General features: G+C 39.6%; 1 protein-coding gene across 1 annotated transcript in view; it reads left to right on the top strand.

The window, feature by feature from the left end:
• Positions 1 to 12,790, top strand: part of KCNIP1 (potassium voltage-gated channel interacting protein 1) — a 554,351-nt gene that overhangs the window by 493,102 nt on the left and 48,459 nt on the right. The window contains exon 2 of the mRNA XM_024206157.2: positions 6,698 to 6,730. Within this exon, the coding sequence (XP_024061925.1) occupies positions 6,698 to 6,730 (33 nt within the window). The remainder of the gene's footprint in view (positions 1 to 6,697; positions 6,731 to 12,790) is intronic.

The following is a 12,790-nucleotide window of genomic DNA, read 5'->3' as shown; positions in this document are numbered from 1 at the left end:
GCAGGATTTTATTAGAGGTAGGTCAAAACATCTAGAATTTCCTTAGTGAAAATGTTTCCCCATTCACAAAAGAGAGTATTTTGAATCTCACTCTGAAGCTATGTTAGTACGTAATCACAATGGCATACAGCCTGTGCTGGGATAAAGATAATATAGACACGCTCCGCTGAGACTGGCTTGACAGAGACTATATGAAACCACTCCTTATCCCATCTCCTCCCTGACATTCTCAGCAGCCTGTCTGGAACAAAAGTGTTCTCAGCAATATAAGTCATGTTCTGAATTTGGAGGGTGTCACGGTTCAGACTGGTGAACATCAGTATGGTCTGGACAGAAATGTAGCCATTGGGGAGATAGCCACCTTCACAATAGTATAGAAAAAGTTGTTATGGCCCAGCTGGATTAATAGACTGAATACCCATCAGATACTGTAAAGTGGGCACTCCTGAATGGATGAAATGTGTCTCTGTTTCTTCACCCACATCCTGGGACTGGGTACACCATCCCTCACACCAACTCTGTAGAAATTATCGAGCTTGAGAGCAAGATTTTCAAACTAGTGAATTTGGATGCCCAGCTTGTGAAGACTTTAAAGGGCTTTGATTTTCAGAAAGCACTGAGCCACCTACCCTGTAAAGATCAGGCCCCTTTAAGGTATTGCAAGTTGGAGACTCACAATCACCAGTGGTTTTGTCAAATGTGCACCCGGGATCTGTATATTGCTTTTCCACAGAGCCACCTTTAAAAGGAAGTTTAAGGCTGCTGAGGCTACTCTTCTTCCAGGGAATGGGGCTCATGGAGTTGGTATGGAAGCACAAAACCTCTGATCAGATGCCCTTTGAATGATTTGAGGATGGCCAATAAGGGGCTGTATGTGTTATTTACTACATGATGGTTCTGGAAGGATGCTGCTCTTTCTCACATGTTAGAGAGTCCTGTAGAAAGAACAACACTCATAAGGTCTGCAGCTGAGGCAAAAGTTGGAACAACTAATGATTATTACGGACCCACTCTCACGTTCTTACTGAAATGGAACACCCAATGAACATCAGGTGTTGGATCTAGCCCAAAATGGAGTGTGTTCTTCAGAGTCCCATATGGACCTTTCTGTTGATCTCTGTAGAGCATCCAGCTTAGTGATTGATTAACGTTTAGAGGACAGACATAGGTTAGCCCATCAATATCTGGGAGAAGAGAGAACCATCTCAGAATGTTAGTGAATCCACACAAGAATCCTCACCACAAATATTAGCCATCAGACAATTAATTTGAAGTCTTCCTAGGCTCTAGTCAGTCTCTTCATTTTGAGAAAGTTTGAAGCTCTCCATTTAACCCACTAGAATTCAGTGTCTTTATTTTATTTTCTTTCCCTTTCATGGTCTAAATTACAAAATTTTAGTAATCAAATATACTTTGTGCTTCAATATCTAAGAGCAGAGATTGACTGTCCTGCTGGGTAAAAATGGGGATCAACAGCAGGATATTTTAACTGCCTTCTTTCTTACTGCTCTTTGATGTTCATTTATTCTTTGCTTCATTTGCCTAATTGTCTTTCTAAGCCACAGGGGATATTTCTAAAAGTAAACCATGGGTGGGTAGATGAACAAATAATCAAACCTTTTGGTTCAAAAGATGGCTTGCAATGATAAACAGACCCCCAGAGTCACTCATTGGGGATAATTTTTACACCCCATTACTGTAATCAAGAAAGGATCCAGAGTACATATGCAGAAATTTTCCTACAATGGTCAGTTGTGCTAGGTTGCAGTACATGATGCACCCAGGGATCTGAACTTCTCTTGAGTTTGTCTTAGCCAGAAAACCCACTGAAAGACACTGTATCTGCAAAACTATTAGAAATGTTTCTGAATGACAATGACAATTAAGTCCCATTGGAAAATACTGATTAATATTTATCTTACATTTTTGTGTTTGTTACTCTATTACCTACCTTTTTGAAGGAGGTCTTACTACTCAGTCATACCAACAGTTATGCCAGAGGCCATGGCAACCACTTGAATGAAGTTAGAGCAATTGCAGAGGTTGCTGTAATTGAAAGCAGTTTGGCATGGCCATCAACGGACTAATCCACAGCACAGAATAGTTGGAAGCATAAAGCACTTTGGCCGCTTCCCCCAACGTACCTCCTCCTCCTCCTTGACCACTTTCTCAGCATGTCCATAGACTGTGGGTTATGCAGGGCTGTCTTACACTGTTCTTGCACTGGGAGAGTTCCCAGTACCTGAAGCCAAGCGTGCTAGCTCTGTGGCCAATTTTGGATGGTTGAGCCACTGTAAAGGGGCCACAGTGATTCCAGAACCAGGCCCAATAGGTTTGATTATTGATATCACTTACATTGGCGTAAGTCTGCTGGAGTCACTGGGGCTACACCAATGTGAAACTGGTGGGAATGTTAAATCAGACCTAATGTTCTATTAACTTGTGGATACCATAACTCTCATAAAAAAGAACTGTTAGATTCTCTTGTTTTTCACCCATTATTTCATCAGATCACTGAGACTTTGTGGTTTCTATCAGGTAGAAATAACATGTGAAATGGTATTCTTGAAAGTCAGACCCCATTTCACATCACTCACTAATAGTCGGTTTACAGGCATTACCTAGCTGGACTGGACTTGTTAAATTAGAGATGAATTGCAGCTTCCCAGAACCAGCAAGTTCCCCAGTTGTGAAACGGTTTTTACTTACACCAATCTACATCCTAATAAGAATATTGTCTTGGAGATGGCAGTGCTCGAGAGCTTTATATTATTATGCAGATTTTTATTTTTGCTAGGCACTCCATATGGAGCCCTAAGGTATAGACTTGTACCATGCTAAAACAATATAAACTTGGGGAAATTATCCTCTAAGATTTCAGTAAAAAGTACATTGAATTATTTTCTTAACGCTACTCTGTGTCAATCTGAGCTACCTTCGGTGCAGAGAGATGCATAAAATTGAACTGAAGATGTGATCCAGAATGTATTCAGCTTTTCACTTTAACAGACTGAAACTAAAGGTGCAGCTAGATTCTGCGGGCTGTGAAATACGGATATTGTAGGAAATACATTAGCTTAATAAACCGTGCAACAATTATTCTACTGTGTAGAGAGCTGCCATGTAAATGTTGTTCATTTTTATTTCATTTTTACTGAGACTGGTGTGGTGCCAAATGGCATTGCATCATCTTGTTTCAATATACAATGTGTGCTGTCCCTGTTTGAAAGACAGGGACACAATCAAAAGAGTTTAGGGCTTCTGTTATCATTGGTGGTGTAAACTGAAGCTTTATTTGTGCCATAAAACACAGTGTTGTGACTCTGCAGGCAAACTCAAAAGTATTTAAACAATACTGGGAAACACTGAGAAATGGGACATTTTCATTCTACCCCATTCTCAAGATACTTCAAAACTAAATAGAACTGGAAAGGCGGGAGCACTTGAAAACAATTGTTCACCCACAGATATGTTTCTAGTGCAGGATGGGATGGGGTAGTGGCTTAGAGATTGTGATTGTCCAAAGTAAGGTGAGCACCTCATATAATTGCTTATCTCCAACCAGTTGTGTCCCCTCACTAGATCTAAATTAATCAAGTTAAAATCCTGCCTTATTTTGTTCAACAGAGTATGTAGGTTCCCTTTAATCACTTGTGCAAGCAACAGGGCAGGAACTTTCCATAGCATATAGGAAAGGGGGGTTGCTAAGCAAGGGTTTGTCCAGCCCCCCCCCAGATAAGCTAGTGTGCATCCCCAGAAAATCAGCTAGTGCTGGTAGGCAAATGGTGTATGTATGCATGTATTATTCCTGCTCAGAGAAGCAGCAAAATGCATCACATAGCAAGGTTTCCAACTATCTTTGAAAGCTATTGTATCACAAGTAATGAAGATGTCTGATATTTTAACTGCTTTCTTTCCCCAACCAAACTAGATTAGGCTGAGAAAGGAGAATATGTTGTGTTGTAACTTCCACAGTATAGCTGTGGCCTGAAGGCTTTTGTATGGGGGTTCCATGTGTTTGGATCTCCAAAGTAATGTTATACAAAATGAGCAAAGCTAAATTTAAAATCTTTGCAGTTATTCAGGAAATGCATAGAGGCATCCTCCACAGGAGCCAAAGTAAGCACATGTATTAGCTAGTCTTTCAGTGGCACCTTGTTACCGTTAGGATGAACTGCTGTAGCTCAAAGGTGGTGTTGCAGAATGGAAGTTCAGGACTGGGGATTGTAATGTAGCAATATAGCCAGTGAACTTCAAAATGCAGAAAGTTAATTAAATACATTGCTGATCAGTGCAGACCAGTTACTAATGATGCTGTGTTTATATTTTTATAATAATAATAATACTTCCAATAAAAATAAGTATGTAAAAAAGCTAAAGTATCTTGGTATGTAGGTCAACAATTGTAATGGTGCATACCTTGAATGTTGTCTATGATTAGTAGACCTCTGTAAATAACTGATTTTTTTTGGTTTGCTGGCAATTCCAAAAACTTTTGGGGAAAAATGATTTTGGGTTGACCTGAAACAAATTTTTCAAAATTTTTAGCTAATCAAAAATGCTATTTTTTGTTTTGAGCCTCTTTAAAAAACATTTTAATACAATTTAAGGAAATACCTCAATGAAAAGTCATTTTGAATCAAAGTCAAAATGTTTTTTTGAAAGTGTCAAAACTAAACGTTTTGACTTTCAAAAAAAATGTCCAGCATGAACAATTCAGTGAAATTAGCACGAATCTGCAAAATGTTTTTGTGTCTGAATATGTGTTTTTCACCAAAAAAGCTTTCAGATAAAAAATTTCTGCCAGCTCAGTCTCACCTTTATGATTAGAGCAGTCTCACCTTATGTTCTTATGTTATATTGTAGGGGATACTTGTAGGCAGAGACTTTGAAAGCAGTCAAAGAGATCTGGATGCCCAGTTCTATGAAATATAATGGGAATTGGGCAACCAGATCTCCGAGGCAGTTTTGAAAAATCTCCCCACTGAATGTCAGATGTTTCCATGTGATGCCATTGACTATATAGGTTGATAGTAGCACTGTGTGATCCTGGTAGTTGTCATTTGGAGGTTGTGCATGATTGTAGTGCACATACTGTAACAGCAGTTGTTCTCTTCTGGAAGGAGAGAACACATCACAGGAAAGAGCTGTTTGTCATTCTCAGCTGTCACTTGAGTTTGCATTGATTGCAAGCTGTTCCATTGACCAATGGCCTATGGCTACCATGTGGAGGTCTGGCATGGAACATCAACCATGCTGCATTTTCCCTGACAAAGACAAGGTTGTCTCTTCTCATAGCTACTTTAACTTGCTAGAGAGTCCTACTAATTCCATTTGTCCTGTTGGAAGGGAGGGGATGTATTCTTATGTTTTTTACAAGAATTCAATGTTACTCCGTGAAATTCAGCCTGGCCTAAGGATTTTAGGGGACAGATCTTCAGCTCGTGTAAGTTCATCAATGGAGCTCTGAGAACAGTAAGGGCAGGCACAGATCTGCCATAGCAGCATTGGCTTCCTTCACACACACTTCCTTGCCCATACAGCTGACCTGCAGGACTGCTCCCATAGGGATGAGCGTGTGTGGTTTGGTGTCTATGGCCCATTTGATCTTTGGCCTCAAACTGGCAAGGGAATTCCTACCTAATTCAGATATAACACAGATGGTGACACAGTCACGTATCAGCAGCAGCTGAGCAAGTTGTGCTCGTTCGTGTGTTCCGTTAGTCCACAGGAGATCCTTCTGGTGGTGCACAGTGATTGGCCAAGAAGAGATCAGGTGTTCGAAACTGGAGAATGTGATGAAGGGGAACATAGAAAAGCACTGCATGCAATTTAGGTATTTTTGTGTGGTACTAACTAAATAGAAGCTAAGAAAACTGACCTGACCCAGAGGTAGGAGCTTCATAGCATGGAATGAAGGCCAGGAAACTTGTGTACTGAGAAATGCTCTAAAGATCCATGTGACTCTTCATGAATGGTTGCAGACCAAATCTCAGAGCATAGCCTAAGGTAAAGAGAGACTGAGACAAAGTGGAACTAAATACAGTTCTAAAACAAACAAAAAAAGCCAACCTACCTCTTTTTTTTAAAAAAACTAATTTACTAATAACACTTCCTCCCAAGGTGCATGAGAATTGCATCAAATTGCTATGCTGCAAGTGTGGTGATTCTGAACAGGCCACCAGCCCCCGGACGTTGTTATTCCTCCATTAACTGATTTTCATTTCTACAGTCAAAGAAGTATTCTGACCAGGATGAGGAAGAAGATGCGAGGCTCCAACTATTGGAAAAAGGGAGCCCTTCTGTCCAAACTTTTAAGATCGCATGAAGGAGAGGATTTGCTCTCAGAGGCGCTCAGCATCAGAGCGTATTGCTCCTTCAGTGTCATGTTGCATCCCCACCTCATTGATCTCTGCCACTGATCGCATGGTTGCATGACCATTGCACATCTTCCTTCATGCAATGTCCTGTGTTTCATTGTCATACAGGGGAGAGGGAGCCCTGACTTCCTTAACTGCCTTTCTGCATAAGAAAGAGAAGCAATGGAGTGAGATACGGCACATCCAAATAAGAACCAGAAGATCCCGGATCTGTTTAAGAGCCCATCCAGCTTCACTTTAAAAAAAACAAAAACAAGACAATAGTGTATATGGTTTTAATTTTATTTTTGTTAAATTTTTTTCTTACTTTTTCCTAGACTTCGCCCGATGGTCTTACCTGTCTCAGAGAGGTAAAATTTAAACCAATTTGACTATCTTGGTCATATAACTTTTAAAGGAAGCGGTTTCCTAAGCAAGAGCAAGGTACAACTTGATCAGCTCTGCTCTCTCTTCACATGTTTGTTAGCAAATAAGGTAAAGGTGGTTGAAGATTACCTACCTCCCAGGGTATATTTTCAGGTTGCGCAATGCCCCGTTCCTGGGTAAGAAGTGTCTTGTGTGTAGCCAGAATCTGCAGTCATCCAACATTCTTCTTTCTATGCCATGATTTATTCTGTGATGTGCTGTGCAGCGTTAGCTGCAGCAGGTTAGTTCATTTATTTAGTGCTTTGTTTGGTACGAGTGGAAACCACCTAAAAATGTGTAGAGTAATACTTCTCCTTGCCCCTTTTCATTCAGACTTACCCTGACTTTCACTTATAATTCACCCTGTGGAAAGAAGCTGGGAATGTAGAAGGAAGGCAGAGAAGAACATAAGGTCCTGATCCAAAGCCCACTGGAATCAATGGGAGGACTCATACTGATCTCGGTGATCTTGGAAAGGGGCCCTACATGCATAGAGTGAATACGGAAAGTCTATAAAATAATTTCAGAGCACCTTCCACAGTTCAGAGTCTGAATCATTCCAGCTCTCCAAGAATGAAATGTACCAAAAGGAAATACAAGGCAAAGTGTTTGTGAATAAGATAAGTTTACATGGGTCATTGCAAGTATTAGCAAAGGGATCCCCAGACTGTATTTCTCTATGTTCTGTGTCACATTTTAATACGACCTTTCTCCACAGTTGGTTTTCACCAAGGCTCTTACAGGCATAATATGCTCATTAAGCTTAACTGTTTGTGTAATTAATTTCAGTGTTGTTGATTTAGTGGGGAAAATGGAACTGAAATGATCTTTCATGTTTCCAAGAAACAGAGTGGATATTGAGAGGCCACTTAGGCCAATATAGAACCAAAAAGGAATTAGAGTCTCTCTGGTATGGAAATTAATCTCTCCAACCAGGCAATAATAATAATGATTTATTAATAAATTACAGTTCAACTTTAATCAAACATGTTTCATATTAAATTTATATTTCAGTGGGTACTTGATGCAATATTTGTATTAACATTTACCATGAAGAAATTCTACTTAACCCTTTCCAGGCTGTGTGATATATCAATATGATTTCCTGAGACATCACCTAAGCTGGAAGTCTGGAAAACATCGTAGTTTGTTGACCTTCCATGGGAGCAAGATCAAGCCCATAGCTGATTCCCAGTCTAGTTCTGCAAGCATACCCAATTTTACGCGTTTGCAGGATCAGGCCTTTCAAAAACTGAGGGTGGACCACACAACAAGTTAGTGTGCAGCAAGCCAGGGTGTGAATCTACAGCGTACTAGCTTGCCATGCGGTTCCTGCTACCGCGTACTGAAAGCTCTGTAGTCCACTTTGATGTACTGCTCTTTGAAATGGGAGTAACTCAAAGTGGACTATAGAACTTTTAGTGCGCCTGAAGCAGGGTCCACAGAGTGAGTTACTGTGCACCGAGCTAGTGCACTGTAGACTCTCACCCTAGCTTGCTACGAAAAACTCGCCATGTAGACAAGCCCTAAGGCTCACTTCTTCTATTTATGCAAACACTTACTACTGGGTGTAGAGCTTATTAATGTTGGAACCTCACTTAACTTCAGTGAGACCACTCATTGGGGTTCTGAAACTATACATTTCAAAGTTCTTTACAAAGGAACATATCATTCTCTCATTTTTCTGATGGGAGAAACTAAGGTGACATGTCTTGACCAAGGTTATGTACCCAGATCAGCAGTAGAGCTAGAGTCATAACTCCTGACTCCCCAGCCTTATCCACAGAACCATGTTGCCTAGTAAATGTTTTCAAGTTCAAGTCCTGAGTGATTTCTTTATGAAACTTTCATACATTTAAGATATTTTACATAGGCAAAATTTAACTTACTTTCCAACTAGGATGTAGATCTAGAAATTCTGGCAAAAATCACATCTTGGTATCATTAATTTTAAGCCACAGTTAATTAGCTAATTCTCCTTGAGGTTCTTGTTCCTAAGTATAGGTAATCTTTTTTTTTTTTTTTTATAAAATTAAGGTACACTGACCCATAATTTAAACCTTTCTGCTGTAGCTGTAAAACTACCCATTTCATCTAATACTTGGTAGTTTACAATTAATGGTGGCCTCTTTAGGTATATTTTACATCATTAATTTTTGTACAAGGGAAATAAATTTTTATTATCAAAATTTGTTAAAAATTCCAAAGTTAATTTGTCCAGTGCCACAGTGGCATAGAATATTATCTCTGGAATCTCAGCAGTTGGGTGGGAAGGAGGCCTTGTATTGTAACCCAATCTGGAAAAAGATTCTGGATTCCTCCAAACTCAGAATTGTTGTTTAGTTTCTGTTCAAGTCAGGGAATGGTCCCATCTAGCCCACAGGAAAAAAGTCCCTTTGGTCATTCTTAATATTAAGGGTACATTTAAACATAGTTCTAACTAGGATTAATAGATATTTTAATGATTAATCGATGGTCATAGAGTCCAATGGATCAATAGGTTGCTTATAATCACGTACAACACCTATGACTGATATGCCCCTAACCATTGTTAACACGTAGTACACATCTGTAACATGCTTTGGGCAGGTATTAATCATTTATTAACATTTTATAAACTGATTATAAATGTAACTTTAAAGGAACAGTCACATATTATATGAAGAACTCAGTGTTACTCAGTAGAATTCACAAGCAGGGCCAGAAGTCCTCTGAGGGGCATATGAAATGTTCAGCTTCCAGGGCTATATATGGTCAGAGGTTCAGACATGTGACCTGTTCATGTTTAAATGGTTAGTGGCATCATATACCTTCTATGTGTGTCTCTGTTGTCTCCCAGAAGACCAAACTCTGTTTACCTTACTTCTTTGAGTAGTTTTAATAGACCACATTTGTTTCCTGGTGTCAGTCCATTGGCTTCAATAGAGTTGCAGCAGAAGATGCATTTGGCCCATTGACTTCAGTGGGAGTACTGGTGAGAGTAAGGCAAGCACAATATGGCCCAGTGAGGAAGCCACAGTTGGCCTCTTACTAAATGTGTCAGTATGGTATTTTAGTAAGGCAATACTTAGGGTGGAATGATAACCAATGCTTAATCTGTGGATAGTTGTAAGGTTGAGTTAATTAACATTCGGAATGTCCTGATGAAAACCCTTTCTGTACCCTCATGACACTGTCACAGAATGGCTACACTCTCCTAGTTGGTAAGTCCTGCATGCGTAGTTATGTTGTTACACAAGGGATTAATCTGGCCCAGTTTAATTAAGAAATGTAAGAGTGGCAGCGAACCAGCTGAGTGTGATTTCTCTAATGTTTATGCAGTAGGTTCCACGATCACACTTGTGCTTCAGTTATTTTTTCCCCTTAGCGCTTCTTTCAGATAGATTTCAGAGAGAGGTGGAGGTGTCAAGTGCTCAGTCACCCCGATGAACTCATGTAGGGTCCTGCAGGGTTCCTTTCTATCACTCCCCACTCCACCATTTCATCATGTTTTTTAGTCTACTAGAGGAGACAAATATATTGGGCTGCAGTCCCATCACTATTTTGATGACACTCAGCCATGTGTCTCCTGGCCAAGATAGAGAGAAGGAGCCAGCTAAGGTTCTGCCATTAAACAAGTAAAGCAACTTGAGCAGTCGATGTGCTTTTTGATTGCATCATCTTTTGGTGAAATGTGTCCACTGCTTCCCAAATTGGTTCTCATTCATGGAGTTCTTTTGGACTCTTAAGTGCCTTTGGATTCCCAGGTAGTAGCAGAGTTTCAAACCGCTTTTTATCATCTGTGACGAGCTAAACCTTACGTCACTGATTCAGGCCTTTCCAGAGTCACCTCCAGATTAGACTGTTGCAATAAACTCTACTTGGAGTTATCTGTGAGGTATTCTGAGACTTCAGTTAGTGCAGAATGCACTGGGCTATGTACCTAGTGGAATGGGTTGTTCTCAGAACATTACAGCTAGGTTCTGTTAACTGTACTGGCTCCCCATCTGTTTCCTAGTGCGATTCATGATGCCGGTTCTGATCTATAAAGCTCTCTATGGTATGAAACATGGCTAGCCTGGGGTACTGCCTTTGTATCATGGTGCATAGGAATACTGAGGTATTTCTGCTGCCAGTCCCTAGATGTGCGATCTTTGAGGATTGGAAGATGAGGTGTTTTCAGTAGCAGTGTTTGATCTTCAAGAGTGTACTGCTTCACAAGAGTTTGCTGACTGTGGCATGGCTTGAAACATCTTTATTCAAGATTTTGCACTATTAGGGACAACCACTCGGTCACTTATTTTGGTTGGTTACAGTGACCATGGCAGGGGGCTGTTTATGCAAACTGTTGTGGCACTATATCTGAGTCTAACATCTGCCACATGCCCAAGTGATGTTGTTGCTGATTTCATCTCGGGAAACTGATGGGTCTATTTATTTATTGAGTGTATCTTTACCCAGAACATTGGTTAGGCATTCTTTCATAGTTTGCAAAATAAGTAAATAAACATACTTGAATATTTAATCCCAACAGGGTTTTTGAAGCAGTGGTATCTTATTTTCAGACTGGTGGTATATTATCTGCCCTCTAGTGCTAGAAGTAGTGAATTACTGAATATTTTTCTATTTAATGGATAGTGCCTGCCATGGTAACTGATTGTTCTGTTTGACCTGGAAATACTGTATGTAGGCAAGTGTCTGATATGCATTACATTTTTAAGAAATTAAAATTAATTGACAAAGAAAATTCAAGAAATGGCTTTTTGTCTAATATGACAGTTAAACATTTTTCTTTTCTTGTAGGACACAATATAGAAGCCTTAATTCCAGTGGCACTGAAAGATTTGTGGGGAAAGATGAAATACTGGACCCACTCCTGACTCACTTTGAAATCAATGGAATTTTTTCCCTTTGATGTCAATGGGAGCAGAATTGTGCCCTTCTGTCAGAGCTTGTGTATAAATAGCAAAATCTCTTTTCCCCCATGATGAAATGGTATATTTTGTCAGGATGTGTGTGGATGTGTACACAGGTTGACAATTTGATGTTATCTTGGCTCTTACAGAAAGAGGCTTAAATTACTCTCTTCTGATACTGGAGGTTTACAAAAATGTAAATTCCATTCAGTGTCATTTACAATGGTGAAATTCACTTTGAGGGGCTCATTTTCAAGGGGATCTAGGTAAGGAAATGCTCAAATTTTAAAGGAAAGGTATAATTAGAATAAATATAAGGGATTATAAATCAGATCTGAAAAGCCCACCCGTTAAATAATTTCTAAACTGTGTATTTAGTTAAAATATCATGCTTGATCTATTTTAAGGAAAACTCCATCTCCATTCTCAAGCAAACAGCAAAAGCAATAGAATGCAATAATTTTCACTAGCAGCAATCCATAAAACATTCAATATTATGTAACAGTGTTAAAGTTTTTATTCTTTGTAAAGTAAAGCCACTATTTATTCAGTTTGATTTATGAAAAAATACATATACCAAAAATTACAGTCTTGATCAGTAAGAAAATCTCCCTTTACCCCATCAACCAGGCTAATAATGCCCTCTCCTGTCTCTTACAGGCAAAGGCCTGTAAAAACCGATAAGCTTTCCAATATGCCGTGATGGTTAGTAGGCTCTGGCTCCTTTCCATTAAGAGGAAAATCAAATTTCAGAGTGGAAGGTACTGCTGCCAATCCCTCCTGTTTAAACCAGTTTGCTCTTAGCAGCTGAAATTATTTAAGGTGCTGAAGCTATGGCATGGCATGAGGATCTTTCAAGGTGACAGGACTCAGACCAATTTGATCTGTATTCATCAAAAACACTAACAAATTATATCCAGAAACATAACTAAGGAAATATAACCTAGATAGAGCTACTATAATGCGGGTGCATAACAGGTTGGAAAACTATTCCCAGAGAGTATTTATCAGTGATTCACAGTCAAGCTGGAAGGACATAACAAGAGGGGTTGCACAGGAATCAGTTCTGTGTCCGGTTCTGCTCAATATCTTCATCAATGATTTAGATAA

The sequence above is a fragment of the Terrapene carolina genome, unplaced genomic scaffold (assembly GCF_002925995.2).
Source record: "Terrapene carolina triunguis isolate 2854851 unplaced genomic scaffold, T_m_triunguis-2.0 Scaffold838, whole genome shotgun sequence".
In the NCBI taxonomy this organism is placed as follows: Eukaryota; Metazoa; Chordata; order Testudines; family Emydidae; genus Terrapene; species Terrapene triunguis.
The sequence above is the reverse complement of the archived record's forward strand: the minus strand, read 5'-3'. Positions and strand labels throughout refer to the sequence as shown.